This window comes from Odocoileus virginianus, chromosome 1 (assembly GCF_023699985.2).
Source record: "Odocoileus virginianus isolate 20LAN1187 ecotype Illinois chromosome 1, Ovbor_1.2, whole genome shotgun sequence".
NCBI lineage: Eukaryota > Metazoa > Chordata > Mammalia > Artiodactyla > Cervidae > Odocoileus > Odocoileus virginianus.
In genome coordinates, this window is record NC_069674.1 from 79,200,685 (window position 1) to 79,223,208 (window position 22,524).

Genomic DNA, 22,524 nt, shown 5'->3' on the forward strand with positions numbered 1-22,524 from the left:
GTTAGCTTTTTTTATCCAAACACAATAGCATGGTAAAATCTCGCTGTGTGGTCGGGGAAGTTTTTTGTGATGGAAAGACATATTTTAGTCTGTTTTTTCAGTTCTATAGGAGTTTGTTCATAAATAACCCATGCTGATACTTAAAGTCTGGATTATATTTTTATAATACAAATTTATAAATGGGGCAACCTGTGTATTTCTCCACCTCTGAAGTTAACTTTCAATATATTTAATATGAGGGTAAAAACCTGACTTTGTTATAAACAAATTTCTATCAAATAGAATCGACCTATCAAGAAATAAGTATTGGACTGGTTCACAAAGCTAATACTTTTTATATGTGTTCATCACAAAGTGACTCTTAAAATACATCTAACTGTTGTACATCTCTTATGACATACTTCTTGTGGTTCATTTACACAAATGATGTCCATCCACAGCACAGCCTCCAGGCTGGGGTACTGTTGTTCTAAGGCATGCTTCAGTACACTCACACACTACGACTGCTCCAAGCAATGGCCATTCATCTCCAGGAGAGAGACTTCAAGAGAAATGACTGTGACTTCTTAAGACTCTGAAAGAATGAGGATGCTTTTCAGAGACTGTCCCCTGGGGGTGAAGGGATCAATGGGAGACAGCATTACTGGCTAGAACACTAGATAAAGAATGATCTGCACTCACAAGTTTGGCCTCTTTCAAAAACCGTGTTTTCATTAGCACTGTTAAGGGCAATGAAGGTTTGTATTTCTGTCCCTGGAAGTGTTCAAAAGCCCGAGGGCACAGGTTGAGAAAAAAAGTGATAGGCTCAGATGGAAGAAAATGAAAAGTTTGTACAAGACCAAAGAAACCTTCCCGCTGAGAGTATTTATTAAGTTAACAGCTCTTCCTCTTAATAACTGAGTTAATGCTGAAGGTGTCTAGATATTTAAGAAAAGTGATTTTAGTGAAGATAAATCCAACTAACAAAAGAATATGCTGTAAAGTATGACTGCAGTAGTATTTTTATTTTATAAAGCTTGTATTTATTTACATGACAGCTTTGATGGCACAAAATGGAAGTGTTTCATAGAGTTTCTGTTTTCTTGTAATTTTCACAAAATGGTAGTATTAAAAATTTCAGTTTTCTTCAAAATGTTTTGCTTTTTGGTTTATTTGTGTTTCCTTCTTATCCTGTTTTTCTCTGAGAACCTAATTAATGCATTCTAGATTAATGCTCTAGAAAATATCTAAATAGTAAGATTATAACCACATTTTCAACTTATTATGTAAAAATATATAATTTTACATGTGATGTGTTTTGATAAAAAATATGGGATATGATTCTGCTAGTGATACTGTTACTTTCTGTTTCAAAATAAGATTATTTGATGTACAAAACATTTTAACGTTCATGGATCAGGACAATGCAGTGGTCTTACTGGGAATAGTGAAAACTGGCAGAGGGATAGCCCACCAATAAAAGGAGCAAATTGCCAAGCAGAGCTAACTCAAACCTGCAAACAGCTCAGGGACTGGAAAAAATAATTTTTAACAATGGACAATTTTTAATTCTTTTGGATCTCAAAAATTATATGTATAAGATAACATGAATTTACTCTGTCATTTATGAATAATGGGATTAGCTTCAAAATTACATGGTTAATTATTCATACATATATACATATGCCTAAAGTAAAATAAATATATCTTACCTTACAAACTCTTCCAACTCGAGAAAGGATGGTCTTATCAGAAGTACTCCCTTCTTGAGATGATTCACGAAAAAAGAAATATACTTTATCATCATCTGGATTATAGGTGTCTGGGATGGGGAAAGTTCCAATAAATTTTGCTCCTGTTTGGAAGAAAAGAAGCTCTACATTAAAATACTGAAATAATTCAGCCACAATAATACTGGTATCTTTTGTATGTAAAACAATTAGCAGCAGAATAAAAAATACGAATGAAATGTGGAAGTGAGGCATATGCACAAATAAACATGACACAAAGTAGGAACAGATATTAGTACATAGAAGTCTTGAACAAGTTGTTTAGGACTCCAGAGACAGGTGAGAACATGACTGGCTAAGATTCATGATTATCTCAATTCAGCTGAATTACACATAAAGTCCTTTTTTCAAACCTGGAGAGTCAATCTGATTTTATATTTTCCTTTTTTATGATTACTTTTTTAACCACAGTTTCCATTATGAAGAGATTAGGTAAAACTATAAATATATCTCAGATTTTGATATATTATGATGTTGTTTGCTATAGTTTGTGTAACTGCCAAAAAAATTCAACCAACCAGTAAAATGCTTGGATTGACTTCAGTGTTGGTTCTGAGGACACCCTTTCCAAGTTTATATCCTGTCTCTGACACTTACTAGAAAGGTAACCTTATGCAAAAAATTTTTTACTTCTCTATTCCTCAATTTTCTCATACCTAATATGAGGTTACCAATATCATCATATCTAGGCTCACTAATATGATAATCAAGTAAATTAATACATGTAAAGCATTTACAATCCAGTAGTACCTGACACATAATAAGGATTTAATAAATGTTATTCATTATTAAAATGACTGGGATGATAATAATAATGATTATTAGGGCCACAAACAAGAGAATGATGGAAAATTGAGCATATTCACACAATTTTTATCAATAGTATAACATGTAGTTATTAAAAATGAAGCAGTTCTAAATGTACCGGCAGGGAAAACTGTCCATGATGCATATCAAGCAAAAAAAATAATGGCAATACAATTAATTCCTTTGCAGTTGCATCAGTGACAAGTCAATTTGGGTTACTAACGCCTTGTTTAAAAAGTACTTGGCCTTTTAAGTCTTAGTTTTATATAAATGGGAGTTAACCAAGTAACAGATCTGTAATTGGATGATACTAGTTCAGAAATAAACATTTTGATTAATAATAATCATTTGATTAAAACAAAGACAAAAATTGGTTAAGGAGGAATAAAGGACTTCAATTAAGTAGAATATACAAGATGCCTGGAGGAAAACACAGAGCACTCTTTAGGAAGTAGAAGCAGGAGCGAGAGAAAACCAAGTTTTCCCAAAAATAAATATAACAAGTAGGAGGTGAAAAAGTAACACTGCCTTTGTTTTGATCAGGGCCCTGATTGCTGGGTACCCCACAGTATTAAAAACCATGTCCCTGCAAATACAGAACAGTTGATCAATAGCCCAGCAAACAAGACTTCACAATAGACTCGTTCAACAGACAAAAGTTAATGTTTGATTCTAAGCGATGAGTAGTTCAGTCTTTATCATCCCAGGCTCTCTGGGTCAACCCTGGGTTTCCCATCCAGTCTCTTCTCCGCTTAAATGTGAAACCTTAAGAGAAAAAGACTGGAGTGGGTGGGAAGTATGTGCATGAACTTTCTCCCTTTTATTCTTTATTTCCCTGTTCTTTCCCTGGAACTTAGAACTCCAGTGGATTTTTATGTTCTCAATAATCTCACTTTGATATGGTTCTAAATTACACAAAAATTAAATTTTAGAAAATCATGTAGTTTTAAAATTTTTCTTTTTTAATTAATCTTAAGTTAGCCAGGTCCATTAACAATTCTACTGAAGGCTTTTTGTTTTTAAAAAACAGCCCTGCTTTTAAATTGTTGATACATCACAAACAGTTTTGAATCCCTGAGAAAAGTTAAAATTCTTTTGTAGTCACAAATTAATTTTTGATTTAAATATATCATGTTTTCTTTAAAAAAAATTCTCTGTGGAAACAAAATTTCTTATAAGTGTACCATTAGGATTTTAGCATATTCATGAATAGTAAGGATATATTTGATTACTACTATATGCAAAGGCACTTAGAACAAGAAAAACTTCGAGGATCAAAGAACACAAACAGCAAGAATTGACTCTCTGCTTCAGTTATAATCTGGATTAAGAGCATACTGACATAAGGTCAAGATATGGCTAAGAAGAAGGCCCAGTCTTGATGTTTCCTATGACTTGAAAAGAGATTGCAACAATGAGTAGAGAAAAGGACAACCAATTGTGGGTTTCCACAGGCACAGATCAGGTATTGATAATAATATATATCACCTTTTTGAATTTACAGATGCCTCAATTAAATGCGATTGACCTGGATACAAATCTCCTGCTGCACTGGCATGTGTATTTTTAAAATATATAAATAAAACAAATAAAACCCTATCGGTGATTTTTACAAGGATTTGGGTTTAAGAGTCACTGCCATAGATTGCCATTTCATATACAGGAAAAGGACATAGACAGGACTCATTAAAACTAGGTCACTCATGCAGATGCATGGATGGACAGGAGGAAGGAAGACTTTAATACAAATTATTCATATTTAGATTGGGACAAAAAAGGGATAAAATAGAAACTATACAGAAAGATGAACTCCCCAGGTTGTTAGGTGCCCAATATGCTACTGGAGATCAGTGGAGAAATAACTCCAGAAAGAATGAAGAGATGGAGCCAAAGCAAAAACACCACCCAGCTGTGGATGTGACTGGTGATAGAAGCAAAGTGCAATGCTGTAAATAGCAATATTGCATAGGAACCGGAATGTTAGGTCCATGAATCAAGGCAAATTGGAAGTGGTCAAATAGGAGATGGCAAGAATAAATGTTGACATTTTAGGAATCAGCAAACTAAAATGGACTGTAATGGGTGAGTTTAATTCAGATTATCATTATACCCACTACTGTGCACAAAAATCTCTTAGAAGAAATGGAGTAGCCACCATAGTCAACAAAAGACTCCAAAATGCAGTACTTGGATACAGTCTCAAAAATGACAGAATGATCTCTGTTTGTTTCCAAGACAAACCATTCAATATTATGGTAATCCAAGTCTATGCCCCGACCAGTAATGCTGAAAAAGCTGAATGGTTCTCTGAAGATCTGTAAGACCTTTTAGAACTAACACCCAAAAAAGATGTCCTTTTCATAAGGGGACTGGAATGCAAAAGTAGGAAGTCAAGAAAAAGCTGGAGTAACAGGCAAATTTGGCCTTGGAGTAAAGAATGAAGCAGGGCAAAGGCTAATAGAGTTTTGCCAAGAGAATGAACTTGTCATAGCAAACACCCTCTTCCAACAACACAAGAGAAGTCTCTACACATGGACATCACCAGACAGATGGTCAATACTGAAATCAGATTGATTATATTCTTTACAGTCAAAGATGGAGAAGCTATATACAGTCAGCAAAAACAAGACCAGGAGCTGACTGTGGCTCAGATCATGAACTCCTTATTGCCAAATTCAGACTTAAATTGAAGAAAGTAGGGAAAACCACTAGACCATTCAGGTATGACCTAAATCAAATCCCTTACAATTATACAGTGGAAGTGACAAATTGATTCAAGGGATTAGATCTTATAGAATGCTTGATGAACTATGGACAGAAGTTCGTGACATTGTGCAGGAGACAGGGATCAAGACCATCCCCAAGAAAAGGAAATGCAAAAAAGAAAAATGGCTGTCTGAAGAGGCCTTACAAATAGCTGTGAAAAGAAGAGAAGTGAAAAGCAAAGGAGAAAAGGAAAGGTATACCCATTTGAATGCAGAGTTCCAAAGAATAGCAAGGTGAGATAAGAAAGCTTTCCTCAGTGATCAGTGCAAAGAAATAAAGGAAAACAAAAGAATGGGAAAGACGAGAGATCTCTTCAAGAAAATTAGAGATACCAAGGGAACATTTCATGCAAAAATGGGCTCAACAAAGGACAGAAATTGTATGGATCTAACAGAAGCAGAAGATATTAAGAAGAGGTGGCAAGAATACACAGAAGAACTATACAGAAAAGATCTTCATGACCCAGATAATCACGATGGTGTGATCATTCACCTAAAGCCAGACATCCTGGAATGCAAAGTCAAGTGGGCCTTAAGAAGCATCACTACGAACAAAGCTAGTAGAGGTGATAGAATTCCAGTTGAGCTATTTCAAATCCTGAAAGATGATGCTGTGAAAGTGCTGCACTCAATACGCCAGCAAATTTGGAAAACTCAGCAGTGGCCACAGAACTGGAAAAGGTCAATTTTCACTCCAATCCCTAAGAAAGGCAATGCCAAAGAATGCTCAAACTACCACACAAGTGCACTCATCTCACACGCTTGTAAAGAATGCTCAGATTCTCCAAGCCAAGCTTCAACAGTGCATGAACTGTGAACTTCCAGATGTTCAAGCTGGATTTAGAAAAGGCAGAGGAACAAGAGATCAAATTGCCAACATTCACTGGATTGAGAAAGCAAGAGAGTTCCAGAAAAATATCGGTTTCTTCTTTATTAACTATGCCAAAACCTTTGACTGTGTGGATCACAATAAACTATGGAAAATTCTGAAAGAGATGGGAATACCAGACCATCTTACCTGCTTCTTTAGAAATCTGTATGTAGGTCTGAAAGCAACGGTTAGAACGGGACATGGAAGAACATACTGGTTCCAAATAGGGAAAGGAATACGTCAAGGCTATATATCGTTACCCTGATTATTTAACTTGAGTACATCATGAGAAATGCTGGGCTGGATGAAGCACAAGCTGGAATCAAAATTGCCAGCAGAAATATCAATAACCTGAGATATCCAGATGATACCACCCTTAAAGCAGAAAGTGAAGAAGACCCTCTTGATGAAAGTGAATGAGGAGAGTGAAAAATTTGGCTTAAAGCTCAACATTCAGAAAATTAAGATCATAGCATCTGATCCCATCACTTCATAGCAAGCAGATGGGGAAACAGTGGAAACAGTGCAGACTTTATTTTGGGGGGGCTCCAAAATCACTGCAGATGGTGACTGCAAGCATGAAATTAAAAGATGCTCACTCCTTGGAAGAAAAGTCATGACCAATCTAGATGGCATATTAAAAACCAGAGACATTACTTTGCCAACAAAGATCAGTCTAGTCAAAGTTATGGTTTTTCCAGTGATCATGTATGGATGTGAGAGTTGGACTATAAAGAAAGCTGAGCACCGAAGAATTGACGCTTTTGAACTGTGGTGTTGGAGAAGACTCTTTAGAGTCCCTTGGACAGCTAGGATATCCAACCAGTCCATCCTAGAGGAGATCAGACCTGGGTGTTCATTGGAGGACTCATGCTGAAGCTGAAACTCCAATACTTTGGCCACCTGATGTGAAGAGCTGACTCATCTGAAAAGACCCTCATGCTGGGAAAGATTGAAGGCGGGAAGAGAAGGGGACGACAGAGGATGAGATGGTTGCATGGCATCACTGACTCAATGGACATCAGTTTGGGTAAACTCTAGGAGTTGGTGATGGACAGGGAGACCTGGCGTGCTGCAGTCCATGGGGTGGCAAAGAGTTGGATACAACTGAGTGACTGAACTGAACTGATACAGAAATGATAGGAATACAATTGGCTTGTTTTATCTCAACAAATACATAAGCTTAAAATGGAGATGACACAAGTAGAATTTATCATAATGTTAAATAGAACTTAAGTGGAAGTTATCTCCATGTAGCCTGATGATCCTTTGTAATTTCAGTATCAGAACTACTGCCATGATTGAGTTGAATTTATACTATTAAAAATAACATAGTAAGTGTTAGTCGCTCAGTCATGTCTGACTCTTTGCAACCCCATGGACTGTACAGGCTCTTCTATCCATGGGATTCTCCAAGCAAGAATACTGGAGTGGGTTTCCATTCCCTTCTCCAGGGAATCTTCCTGATGCAAGGCTCAAACCCGGCCATTCCACCTCACAAATGGATTCTTTACTCTCTGAGCCACAATGGAAGCCCATGATTGAGCTAAATTTATAGTTTTAAAAATAACATAGTGGTACAAAATTTGCAGTCTTCTCTCTTCAGAGAGAAAATGAGATCTCAGTGATTTAAAACAGAAAATCATTACAGGTAAAAGGATTTTACTGAGAGAGAGAGAGCTGTTTGTAAAACTTTCCTCAGACACACAGATGGAAGCAGCAGTTACATGGGCTGATTGGTGGTCTCTTGTTTGCAGAATTCAACAAACAAAACACAGCTCTACAACAGAATGGAACGTACTCTGCCTAAAAGTAATACAAATAAACATGTTAATTCATATTCTATTGCAGAAATGCAAAGAAGAGTCTGGCTATGCAAAACATTTTCCAGGTGTTGTTGCCAGGTATTGCCATTTGAAAAGGTCAAAAGTTAGAGTATGGTACTAGTCCCCATTTCAGAAATTTCATTATAATATTAGTGGGGCAAAATAGAGTAGATATTTTTTCCAAGTTATATTTCTTTTAAATTTCAACTAATATATAACATAGATGATCTTACTGTGTTTATTCAGTGACTGTGGTTTTATTGGACTCTTAAATGTTGGTTCTTTTTCAAGTAAAAAATTATTACTGTAAGAAAACTATTTTGGAGTACTGTAAACAAGTTAAGTGGTGGAAGTATTTAAGCCAAATATTTATTATTATGTGAAGAAATCTAATTATGAAAAAAAAATTAGTATCAAACAGTACACTATTCTGTGATTTAAATAATAAGTAATTTTGAGTTAAAAATAAATACCAGTTTTAAGAGAGTTTTCTTTCTCACAGATTCAATTGAGGTTCTGTGCCTTAGAATATTGATATTAGTATTTTATGATATAAACTCTTTTCTGACTTGCTGCCAAGCTTATGTAAAAATAGATATCATTTCGCCAGTATATGACATGCATAGTTGGATTAAATAATTTAAAATCATACCAAGAGACACCTGTGCTTTATTAGAGTACATTTTTCCCATTTGAAACACATGCCTTAATAGGGATGGGGTTTGAAATCGTGCATTTTCACAAATGAACTTTTAGCATGACATCAAGAGATACTGCCAAGTGAAAATGGCATAAGCCCATATGGCCTGCTGAAATGCACATCACTCTCATTTCTCCTTGTGCATATTGTTTCATCCAGATGAGCACACCTACTCCAGGACTTAAGACATAGTGAGTTCCTTATTTTCCTTTATTTCTTCTTGTAGTATCTTTTTCCTACCACTTTTGAAAAATGTTATCCTTCTGTGTGGAAAAACAATTTATAGACAACAGTACTCCAAGAGAAACTTCAAATGAAAACTGCCTCCACATGTTGGAAATAAAAATTTTAAAACAAAAGTTCTCATCTACTCCAGGAAAGAAAACAGAAACATATGCAACTGAGGCGTCATTGTTTGTTTTCATTATCCAAATGGTCATACTTCTTACTTTTATCTCAAAATTCTCATTAAAAAATATCAAATGTGTTTGAGTAACCCTCTGACTTGTATCTTTCCTTATGTGTTCTAAGATTAAGTTGATAAAAGTGTGGAAGTATCTAAGACTTTGTGTAGAAAAGCTATAGCGTTCACTTTCACAAGTTTTCACCCTCCTGGTGAGGGATTTACTAGATGGATTCACTTCTCAAAGAAGGAATCAGGATTCATACTTCTTATGTCTTTTGGCATTGGATTAGATAAAGTAATCAATGATGCAATAATATATAAAGGAAAGTATTTAGACATTGACACTGGCCCCATTACTTGAAATATCAAGTACCTATCAGTTCTTAGTAATTGAACAAAACCCCAGAGTGAGTTTCACATCTACATGCTAAATAAGTAGTCACGAATATTTACATGTTGCATTATATGATTGTGGATTGCACTGTGATATGTGACAGGTATTGCACTATCTGATTATGCTATGTACATAATTAATAAAAAGTATACTTTAGACCAGTGCTGTCCAATAGAAATTTCTGTGATGATGGAAATGTTTTATATCTGTGTTGTCCAATAAAGTAGCCTCCAGCCCACAGGGCTATTCTTGAAACATGATTAGAGTGACTAAGAAACTAAATTTTAGTTAATTTTAATTAGTTTAAATTTAAATAGCCATGAGTGGCTACTGTCTACCATATTGGACAGAACAGCTTTGGAGCAAGTAGCCTATATCAGCAACTCTGCTGTGTCAGGTCCAGTTTAAAGAGGAAAGAGTTTTTATCTCCATAACTGCCACCAAAATTCAGGAGACATGATATGATACTTTTGTCAGAAGTTTGATATTGTAAGGGAAGGATGGACCTGGCAGTTAGGAGACCTGAATACATCCCTTCTTCACACTGAGTCTCAGTTTGTGGAATGTAAGGTTGAATAAGATAATGTCTAACCCCCAAGCCCAGCTCCTTTAACAACCATTGCTTTTTTGTCTCTCTGTATTCCTGACACTATCCAGATGACTCCTCTGACCTCTATCTTTGGATACTGCTGCTGCTGCTGCCAAGTCACTTCAGTCGTGTCCGACTCTGTGCGACCCCATAGACGGCAACCCATTGGGCTTCCCCCACCCCTGGGATTCTCCAGGCAAGAACACTGGAGTGGGTTCCCACTTCCTTCTCCAGTGCATGAAAGTGAAAAGTGAAGGTGAAGTCGCTCAGTCGTGTCCGACTCTTAGCGATCCCATGGACCACAGCCTAATAGGCTCTCTGTCCGTGGGATTTTCCAGGCAAGAGTATGGAGTGGGGTGCCACTGCCTTCTCTGATCTTTGGATACTAGGCTGACTATATCTGGAAAATAGCCTCTTCTCAGAATGGAGAATAGAAATGTCCCCCCAAAAGTCAATCTTCTCCCTTAGCATGTCTTTACAAGAATCTCATACAGTTTCTACCATTTTTCCTTTGCTCTGCCATAGTTTCCTCGGACCTGGAAGCTTCTGACAGACTGTCTCCTGACGCATGTGCTCTTCTGATTCTGGCCAGCCCATCCCTTAGCAAATGTTCACAATATTGGCTACAGCTGTGTAGGGCTTCCACATCGCTTGCCTAACCCACATGTTCTCTATTTGCTGTGGCCTCCACAAGCAGACGCACATCTTCAGTTTGCTGTTGCTCAACATGGCATGGAGATGTGGACCCTGACTGCAGTGAGGCTGCAAGAGCAGCGGATGGGCAATCACGAGATCAGAATTGAGGTTGACGGGCTGTATTGTACAACGGAAAGAATAAAGTGTCTAGAGCTAGAGACACCTACCTGAGTTTCAATCGCACAATAACTGTCTCACCACAGACTATTAATCTGATTTCTAATCTACCCCCAACTATAAAGTGGAAATAGTAATTCTCTCAAAATTATACCACTAACTGAGATAATACTTTAAAAGTGCCTAATAACAGTAAGTGGATGGAAGCTATATAAAATTAATTTGAAGCAGAAGAGACCAGAATAGGGAAACGGGTTAACAAACAATAAAATAGTGGCAATAAAACAGAGACAAGGTGATGGAGACCTAAAGAAAGATGGTGGCCATGGAAAAAACAAGGTCAACAGATATTTTGAAGGAAGTAAAGGCTCTTAGTGATAGATTAGATAAAGGGAGATAAAGGAGAGGAAGAAATTAAAGATAACTTCAAGGCTACTGGGTGGATGAAATTAAGAACTTTATGATAGATTAAAATCAGGAAATAGGTATTGAAGGGCAGTTTAGAAAGGGAAAACAAGAAAATTTTGAATTAGACTCCCAGGATTTTAGATTTTAAATCCAATTATTGTTTTCTACATCTATTTACTATTCAAAGAAACTCAGGCAAAAGGTCACTAAACAACCTGTATAAATCTCAAATGATTTCAATGGCACAATCAAGGCCAAGGCTAAGGTATCTTTATTCCCATATTAAGCAACTAGTTCCTTTTGTTTAAACTGAGATGAAAATGTAAGACATTCAAATCAATACTTTTAAGAGAACTTAGTTACAGGAAGGGGCTTCCCTGGTAGCTCAGCTGGTAAAGAATCCGACTGCAATGCAGGAGACCCCGGTTTGGTTCCTGGGTTGGAAGATCCCCTGGAGAAGGGATGGGCTACTCACTCCAGTATTCTTGGGCTTCCCTGGTGGCTCAGATGGTAAAGAATCCACCTGCAATGCAGGAGACCTGCATTCAATCCCTGGGTGGGAAGATCCCCTGGAGGAGGGCATGACAATCCACTCCAGTATTCTTGCCTGGAGAATCCCCATGGACAGAGGAGCCTGGCGGGCTACAGTCCATGGGGTCAAAAAGAGTCAGACATGACTAAGCAACTAAGCACAGCACAGTTACAGGGAAAGGTTGGAAATGCAGTTTGAGAAAACACTAAAACAGAGAAAACATTTAAAGCTATTAGAATAGATAAGATCACAGAATTACAGAGACAGAGGAAGAACAGATGGCTATTATCTAAAAATGCTAAGTATTAAACAGATGTCAGAGAATCAGAGCACCCAGGTCTTTAGTCCCACCTGCTGCTTCTCTCACCTTCAGGAATAATGACAATGAGGGTGAGGATAATATTGACACTGAATTGCTTTTACAATTGTCTTTAATCAGACTTCCCTATACAATTTAATTTTTGTAACACCCAGGGAACAGATACTATCATTATGCCAAATTGTTATTTTTATTTTTAAAATGTATTATTTATTTATTTTGGCTGTACTACATAGCATGTGAGATCTTAGTTTCCTGGCCAGGGATTGAATTTGGGCCCTCAGCAGTGAAAGCGCTGGGCTGCCAGAGAATTCCCCAGAGAATTTATGCCAAATTTTTAGACAAAAAATTTAAATGCTCAGAAAGGTTTGACCAAAGTCACAAATAAGTGATAGTAAAGATTTAAAACTTCTGTAATTAAGTTACACAGAAACAGAGCTGTAATTTGTGTCTAAATTCGGACACTTCAGAGTTAAAGAACAGCAAAGGTAAACTGAAAATGTCCAGGGCAGACTAGGTTATACCATCCCTCTTATTATGAAAACTAAAAGATGCTTGAAATTAAAAGATGATTGCTCCTTGAAGAAAAGCTATGACAAACCTAGACAGCATATTAAAAAGCAAAGACATTACTTTGCCAACAAAGATCCATGTAGTCAAAGCTATTGTTTTTACAGTAGTCATGTACAGTTGTGAGAGTTGGACCATAAAAAGGCTGCTGCTGCTGCTGCTGCTAAGTCCCTTCAGTCGTGTCTGACTCCGTGTGACCCCATAGACGGCAGCCCACCAGGCTCCCCCGTCCCTGGGATCCTCCAGGCAAGAACACTGGAGTGGGTTGCCATTTCCTTCTCCAGTGCATGAAAGTGAAAAGTGAAAGTGAAGTCACTCAGTCGTATGCGACTCTTTTCGACCCCATGGACTGCAGCCTACCCTCCATCCATGAATTTTCCAGGCAAGAGTATTGGAGTGCGTTGCCATTGCCTTCTCTGATAAAAAGGCTGAGTGCCGAAGAATTGATGCTTTCTAACTGTGGTGCTGGAGAAGACTCTTGAGAGTCCCTTGGACTGCAAGGAGATCAAACCAATCAGTCCTAAAGGAAACAACCCTGAATATTCATTGAAAGGGCTGATGCTGAAACTGAAATTCCAATATTTTGGCCACCTGATACGAAAAACTGACTCATTTGAAAAGACCTTGATGCTGGGAAAGACTGAAGGCAGGAGAAGAAGGGGACAAGAGAAGGGGACAGAGGATGAGATGGTTGGATGGCATCACTGATTCAATGGACATGAGTTTGGGCAAGCTTAGGGAGATGGTGAAAGAGAGGGAAGCCTGGTGTGCCATAGTGCATAGGGTCACAAAGAGTCAGTCACAACTAAGCAATTAAACAACAACAAGGACAAAGAAATCTGCCTTAAACAATCTACAAGTATAAATGGTAATTCTAATTCTTCATCAGTTTCCTGCATTCAATTCAGTGAGACTTCTACTTTCTCCCTTCAATTACTTTCTTCCCACTGACTTCCAGTACCCCAAATCTCTTGCATTCTTGCTCATATCCTTGGTTTCCTCTATTCCCAAACAATATCTTCTGTTTCAATTATTTGTTGCTGTATATTCCCACATCCACCTCCATTGCCACCACTTTTGTTCTGTTCCAACCTCAATTTACTATCTTTGGTGTAATGGCCCTTCTCTCTCTGTCCTCCTCCTTACTTCCCTTACTGTAAATTATCAGTTATCTCTATAAAAAACAAAGATCTGATTCTCTGGTTAAGATTAGGGAATTAGTAAAGGTAGGCCAAAAGATACAACTTTCCAGTTATAAAATAAGTAACTTTTGAAGATGTAATGTACATCATGAAGACTGTAGTTAATAACAGTTTATTGAATATTTGAAAGTTGCTAAGAGTAAATCTTTTTCTTTTTTTTTCAAAAGTTGCTAAGAGTAAATCTTAAGTTCTCATCACAAGAAGGAAAATTCTCTATAGGTGTTGACAGAAGCTAGCTAGACTTATTATGGTGATCATTTTACAATATATACAAGTATCAACTATTATGTTGTATACCTGAAACTAGTGAAATGTTATTTGTCAATTATACCTTAAAAAAAAGACACACAAAAAAAGAATTAAACCCATCAACATATGAATGGATAAAGAAAGTAAAGAAGATGTGGTATATTTATATACAATGGGATAATATTCAGCCATAAAAAAAAGAAATAATGTCATTTGCAGCATTATGGATGGAACTACAGATTATTATATGAAGCAAAATAAGTCAGAAAGAGAAAGACAAATACCATATGATATCACTTATATGTGGAATCTAAAATACGACACAAATGAACAAATCTGTGAAACAGAAACAGATTCATAGACATAGAGAACAGGTTGCCAAGGGCAAGAGGGGTGGGGGATGAAAGGACTGGGAGTCCGGGATTAGGAGATGCAAACCAGTATAAACAGGATGGATAAACAACAAATTCCAACTGTATAACACAGAGAGCTATATTCAATAAATATCTGATTCATTTTGCTATATGGCATAAATTAATGCAACACTGTAAATCAATTACACTTCAATAAAATAAAAAGCTGAAATAAAAAATTAAATAATATATAACTTCACAATAGTTTCAGGAAAACATTCACAGCTTTTCAGCCCCATCAACCATCTCTTCTGATGCTTTGGGCATTCATCATCCAGGAGGTTGGCAACCTTCCCCTATAATCCCTGCAGGCCCAATGGGCTGGACAGCATTCGGTTTATCATAGGACTGTAAAAGCTGCTCATCAATAACAAGTTAAACCAACACAAGTTTCCTACTTTGTAATTCTCTTCTCATAGCACTAAGAACAGCATGCTAGACAAATAAAAGCTGAATACATATTTCTCACATTTATTGTCTTGGCAATACTGCTGTCTTCTTCTGGACATGCCACTGGTAAGGAAAAAATAGAATAATCTCTTCAATGAGTGGCAATATGATGACATTTGCCATCCCAAGACTGGGAAATACAATTTATACTTCACTTTAAAGCCATAATATTTTGTTACCTGAACAGATAACTAAGCTTTTCTTCTGGTAAAATCTATGAAGTCATTCTCAAACCAAGTTATTGCCACAAAAACCTCACAATAGTCAAGGATATGGTCCTGCTTTGCACAAGTGTTAAGAAGTTAACAGTTATCACTTAGTTGGGGATATTCTAAGTTTGTTTACTCTATTAATAGGGTTCTCTCTTGGTCAATGGATCACATTGTTGTGTAAACAAATGGATCTGGAGGTTTTGACTAAAGAAATGTTTTAAAAGTGTTTTTCCCTTTTGTTTATATTGTCACAGCTTGAATGATACTGAGAGATACAGAGATAGCCCCAAGGAAATCTCTACCCAGTCCTCCTCAACTAAAACCTAATATTTATGGGTTTTAGTGGGAATGGGAAATGCTGTGTGCCTGCTTAAATAGCGCTGTTGTTATTCTGCCATGTGGTGAAATAAGTTCCTACGTTAACTAGAAAACTGTAGAAAATCATGATAAAAACCTGACCTGTTGGAAAGCAGTAGGGCAAAAGGAAAAAAAAAAAGGGTTTTCACCATTCCTTCCATTAAATAAATTCATTTAGGAGGTCTTTTTTGTTGTTAAAAACTCTAAACGCTGTATGACCTTAAACACAAAAATAATCAAATTAATATCAATATGCTTAAAATTTTGGAGAGACATGTTTTAATCAAAAGAAAAATTATTTTTTTAAGCAAAAGAAGTCAGCATTACAATCTAACCCCTTTCTATTATGTTCATAGACAGTATTTGGCTTAGTCATTAAAAAACAGGCTATAGGAGAAAGACTGCCAATTTGAACTCCAGCTCAGCAACTGACAAGTTCTAAGATCTTGACCAAATTACTCAACTTCTTTCTACCTCAGTTTATTCATCTTTAAAAAGCACGTAACAATAATAACACATCCCTCACATTAAAACATTGTGAATATTTTAAAAAATCAAGTAGAGTATGGAACAATGTCAAGGACCACAGCACAATAAACGTCAGCTATTATTATTATTATTATATATGCAACAAGTCCTGGAGATCTCTCTAACACAGTGAGGAACGCTTTCAAGTGTATTTTATATATTGAGCTAAATAACTTCCAAAACACAGATGAATGAATAACCCTGAGTTTCTTATCTACCCAAAAGCAAAGGCAAAATAAAAAAAAAAAAAGTGCGAAAATCACTAACCATTGAGCCAGTGGTGCTCTGAAATGTCAGTTCTGATGTAATGGTGGTCATGAGTAGGCCCAAGGGACCGCGTGAATGCAGTGTCCTTGCCAAGGAAATCAGAAGCTGTTCCAGAGTAGAGATACTCATCTGCAAGGGAGAAGAGAATACACAGGACTTCTAAGAGTTTACCAGCAGACACTACTGACAACAGACCAATTTCACAACATGAAACCCAAGATGTTTACTGCATACATCAGAATATATTGTTTTGTAAATTTCCCCTTCCGATTTTGAAAAATCTGCTCAGCTGAAGAAAAAATAACTCAATAAACTTTGGTAAGCTGATTACAAATACTTGAATATAAAAAAGGCCAAAGTCTCCTGAATTAATAATTGCACATGCATTTAGATTCTGTTATGGAGGAGCTCCTCTTCTTTCCCTCTCCTCACAAATAATTCAAAGATATGTCATAATTAGGAGTCCCTCTTTGTAACAACACACACAAAAAAAATTTAAAAAGTAAACGCCATAACGAGGAATGGATTGTGTAATTAGTATTTACTTAACTGACACAACCTCAGTGACCACAACTTTTCTTTGCCTAACCTCTGCTGAAAGGGGGCTTTCAGCACTGAAGTCATACTTTGTAATTATAACATGTTGCATTCCTTGTAGCTAATCATGTTTCTAATAGTTCTGATAAACAGGACTTTCTGAAAAGGGAAAGATGTGGCCATTACCGCATACCAAACTTCTTTGTCCTGTTATTTGTGTAAAGTAAATATCCATGTCTTACCAGAGACAGGAGAGAGAGAAGAGAAGAGAAGGAGGGATGCCAGAGGCAGAGAGAGGTGGCGAAGGAGAAGGACAGTGGAAAGAATGAGGAAGAGAGGGCAGAGGAGTTTAAGATGAGGGAGAGGAGAGGAAGAAAGGATAGAAGGGAGACAGGTGGGAGAAGGGGAAAGAAAAGGATGCAAGGGGCGAGAGAGGAGAAATGGGGAGTGGTGGTCCACGTTCCTGATGCAAGTTAGCACATTGTTAGAAGCGGGGTATGGCAGGAAGAATGCAGTCCCCACAGTAGAACATGTTGGCCCTTTGAGAGCTAAGCCTCTGTTCCAAGAAATCTTTATATTCAACTACTTTGAGTTATACTTAATAGACTAAAATTTTAAAAAATAGCTAAATCTCTACAGAGCATTTAGGTTTTTTAAAGCCAATATAAGAACAACTACAATCACTAAAAGTCAATTTTCTCAGAAACATATCTTTAAAATTCTGCCTTTGCATAAATAAGTGATTCAGATATTTTAAAAAATCCTCCAATTACATCCACTGAAATAAAACTTTTAGTGAACAATGTGAGACAACCAACCTAACTATTCATGACAATAGTCAACTTCCAAAGGTGGGGGCAGGGGGAACACACTCACACGTGCACATAAAAGAGAGAAATCCAGTTATGTCAAGTACAACTGTATGTTGCACACAGTGCAACGTATGGGATCTTATTCCCTGACCAGGAATTGAACCTGTGCCCTCTGCAACAGGAAGGCAGAGTGGTATCACTGGACCACCAGGGAGGTTCCCAGTTATATAAAATAAATGTAGACATCTTACTGATTCCATCTCTTAAAAACATATGGTGCAAGACAATATTTCATTGTGGAGCAAATTTTTAAAAGTAGAAGAACCAAACAACAGCATCAGTAGAGACATAAAGGAAATACACCATTAATTTGAAACATAAAACGTCAAACATTCATTTTGCCAGGAAAAAAAAAAATGTATATTTCAACATAAAAGTTGGATCTCTATATCCAAGTTTTATAAGCGTCTTCTTTGTATTTAAATTACTTAGGGGTTCAGGGGTCACCAATGTCTACAGTCTATTGTTAAAGGTGTGTCAACTCCATCTGACAGATCAGAGTCACAAATCACCGACCTCATTTTCTGAGGATAATGACTGAACATTAGTCACATAATTTTCAAAACACACACACTTTCACTTCAAAGAAGAGCACTGGTTCTCACAAGGTGAAAATTAAAATGTCATGGTGTGTCACTCTTGATAGTCTATTCAAACACCTGATGGACAAGTTAAATGAAAAGAAACTAAAGTCATGAACAAAACCAAGACAAAAGCAGTCCTTATAATGGCTGAAACTTAGAGGTCAGAGGTCATGTCGACATTCCACAGAAAAGACTTCAGACCACACAGTTCTACATTCTTTAAACACGATGTTCCTCCTATAAGAGAATTTATGATGTATGCAAGCAAGAGAAAACTGAATGTGCTAGCAAAAATGTTACATTTCTATCAATTCAATCAGGTTATGGTGAAATTGAGGGGAGAGGAGTTACGCCATTCTATTGTCTGTGTTCTATAGTTTGATTTATTTGTTTTATTAATTTATCCACTTGTATCTTATTATTACTTCTCCCACTCAAATCTTCAATATTTTGTAATATATTATGTTCAAAGAATTGCTAAATTTATCTGCCATAATGAACCAAATAAGGGCATATAAGCTAAATATAAGAAAATCTGAGTTATCTATATGTAAAATTATAGCACATATGAATGTCTTTTGCATTAAACACATTTCAGCCTTTTCAACCTGAAGTTCATTTAACATGTACCTGTGCAGACATTAAGGATTACTGGAGACTCACTTTATGGATAAGGAGCTAAGTACAGAGAGACATGACGCTAAAAAACTACCACCAAACAGTGAGTGGATGATTAATCCAAAATAATCTTTAACTCACTAACACAGTGTGGTTGAATCTACACACACCTTTTTAGAAAAACACCTAAAAGCAAGAAATATCCTTTACTGCTCTTACCTGTCATTACTGAAGCAAAAGGCTGCTGAGGATCAAAGGGACATTTCAGTCTGCCAGACTCCAAATGGTGTGTGTCTAGTTTGAAAATAACTTCCTGTTAAGAGAAATATTAACAGAAGAGTGATTTTTTTTAAAATATCAGAATCAGTAAGAACATAGGAGATAAGAACTAAATTCTAACTCATTAATTCAACAAAAACTGAGCATATAGCATGTCCATCAAGTTGTGCTTCTTAACTCTTCCACAAATATTATTTCTGGCAAGACTCAGTTCCCATGTTTTGGTCTCCATTTGCCCTAAGTAGTAATTATAATAATGAATGAATTTTTCAATGCCTTCATCAATTCATTTAGCCTGGACCACTATCATCATCAAAATCACTATCAAGCAATCCTATATCTTAAGCCTAATAACTAATTTACTGAGTCTAATAAGCCAGTTTCCTCCTCTAAGAAATAAATTTAATAATCATACTTTCAGAACTATGATGGTCTATCTACCTAAGCATCTACAACTATACCATGTTACTTAAGCCTTATGATACTTTGTAATTTTAGTGACATAAAAGTGTTGTAAGGCAGGCAGTTCATTTTCAGAGCTATTGATACATGTGGGCAAAAAAAATTCCAGTGTAGTATTTTCACTATTATGAAAACACTATGCACATTAAAGCCACACAGTTATTTTGGCAGGAACATTTATTTTTATAATAGTGGCCACAGACAAAATGGCATTGGCAGACTTCTAATATTCAGGGGAAAAAAAACATCTTAAGTTGAACTTTCCAAGAAAAATATGAATGTATAATGAATATGGCCCCATGAGTTTGAGTGTTTCATAACAATGACAACACTGCATCCAGCAAAAAGACTGATGACTCAGCCTGCAAATGTGCTAGTGAAATTCAGCATTTCTGACATTCTCTCTAGATGGCATATCTACAGAGTTATATCAGAACACACATGCAATTAAAAGGAATCATTCAGTGCCACTTATCTAGAAAGCAAGCAAAGAAGCAAAAGGGAGAGAAAAAAATTGATTATTTGGATTATTATTCTTGTATGATGTGACATTTCACATCTTTTTCTTTTAAACAGTACTAACAGTAAATACTGCCTTATTAAAAAATAGCAATACTAATTTAAATAGCATGATTAACAATTGCTATTTAACAGTTTTAAGAAAATAAGCTTTAATACTAAGAGTGATGGTATTTAACAGTTAATACATACTAACCACAAGCAGGAATTTCATGTACATTATCTCAATGAATCGTCACCATAAATGTAAAGATGGGGCTACTTTATGAATTCCAGCTTTACAAGAGGAATATTCAGAGTAAAAGCGAGAAAGATCTTGTTCAGCATCACATAATGAATAAGAGGCAGAGGAGGAGCTTGAACTCAGAGCTGTCTCCAAAGTTCATGCTCTTAACAAATCTAATCTCAAGATCTCAAATTCACGGATTTAAAAATGTGCTGAAATTAATTTATAGACTCACCATGACCATGTAACATGATCAAGCTCAAGTATGTTTAGTTAGAACAGTTCAGCTAATGATAAGTTGTGATAGTGGCGCCTAGGCATGAAAAAAGTCCAATGAGAACACTTTTAGGGCATGTTTCCCAACCGTGGATGGGGCTATAGATATGTCAGGAAAAAACACCTACAGATCACAGCCCTTAAGAATGTTTAAATATCATTAAGGGCACATTATTCTCCACAGGTCAAACAGAACTGTTGACTCTAAAGCCTATAATGGGACGCTGTAAAGGGAAAAAGTAAACTGAATTCTGGTGTGCCAGAAGATTATCGTAAAAAGCTAAAAAAGAAAACCTAAGAAAGTATCTGGGACAATGTCATAGTTGATACAAAGTCCTAGATAAATCCTTGTAACTGTACAGACTCCTGTTGTCAAATGTAATATTTCATGAAATTCTCAAGATAAGCCCATAAAATTGTTATCTGTGGAGGCTAAGGACAAGGTCTCCCTTATAATCTCCTGGAGAAAGGAGAGAACAGGAAAGCAGGTTTCCTTGAGCCAGAGTCAAGGACATCAACAGGAAAATGATGTCAAAAATAAAGGCTGATACAATGGACTTCCTGAGATAAACTGAATTACATGACACTTTAACTTTTGAGACAATTTTAATTTTATAAGATTGGCCCCACCTAATTCACTACACAAAAAGCACCTGTCCAAACTACACACAGAGAAATACTGTTGAAGTAAAGACAGAAGAAGGTAAGAATGGGAAATTTTAATCATCACAACAACATGGCAAAGTTATTGTTAATAGCATATTAATGACAAATACTATTAATATTTAATATGAGGTTTGCAGTAGCAAAGGGAGATTCCAGAGGAAAGAATATGCTTCCAAGCTAACTATTAAAAAACTATCAGGCACCCCCAGTATTGTGGATAGATAGATGGCAGACATTATTTTTAAATAAAGTTTATATACATACTTTGCAAATACTTGCCTTTTTATCTTTCTGTGTTCTTGTTGCCTAATACAGCTGAGTATTAAGAGCCCAGAATGGAGAAGTGATATGCCAAAGCCCACGCAATCGTTTTCTCATTTTATTCTTAAAATAACTCTGTGAGTTACTATTATTATCATCATCTTTTGCTGAATAAACAGAAGCTTAGAAAGTATATGCAGAAGGCCATGGAGCTGGTAAATGACCGGGGCCATAATTCAAACTCTGGCTCCCCATGTTCAAATTCTCAGTTGTTGTCAACAGCCCTGACCTCTATCCTGAAATCCAGATCCAACTGCCCACTTGGCATGACCTACAGAGCATTTCTCAAAAACAGAATGTATAAAACTAACTCACCATTTTCCCCACAAATTTGTTATTCGTCTCACCTCAATAAATAACACTATTCTCCAGCTCACTGCCAAAGATAGAAATCTGGGATTCATTTCAGTTCTTTCCTCTTTCTTCTCGTTGTCCCCGACACAAAAGTGTCCCCCAAGAAGGGGGACTCTACACACTTCTCTCCTCCATCTCTGTGTTACTGTTCCCTCTTCCAAGTCATCTTAGAAGCAACCTTATCTAGTTGAGAATGTCATGCCTTCTCTCTGAGCTGGACAGTGAATCCTGGGACTAATAATTCATTTCAGAAGTGGATAGTCTTCAGGCAGTGTTGCCATACAATTACCTGTCTTCCAGACTAGTGAGAAATTCACAAGGCTCAATACCCCTGTTCACCAATAACGCTCTCATTCACAGAAC

At 36.5% G+C, this 22,524-nt stretch overlaps 1 protein-coding gene across 2 annotated transcripts in view; it reads right to left on the reverse strand.

Annotated features, from left to right (window-relative positions):
• SEMA3D (semaphorin 3D) overlaps positions 1-22,524 on the reverse strand; it is a 218,927-nt gene that overhangs the window by 58,885 nt on the left and 137,518 nt on the right. For both annotated transcript variants that reach the window (XM_070470032.1, XM_070470028.1), the window contains 3 exons: positions 19,278-19,371; positions 16,448-16,576; positions 1,692-1,834 (listed from right to left, as the gene is read on the reverse strand). In XM_070470032.1, the coding sequence (XP_070326133.1) occupies positions 1,692-1,834; positions 16,448-16,576; positions 19,278-19,371 (366 nt within the window). The remainder of the gene's footprint in view (positions 1-1,691; positions 1,835-16,447; positions 16,577-19,277; positions 19,372-22,524) is intronic.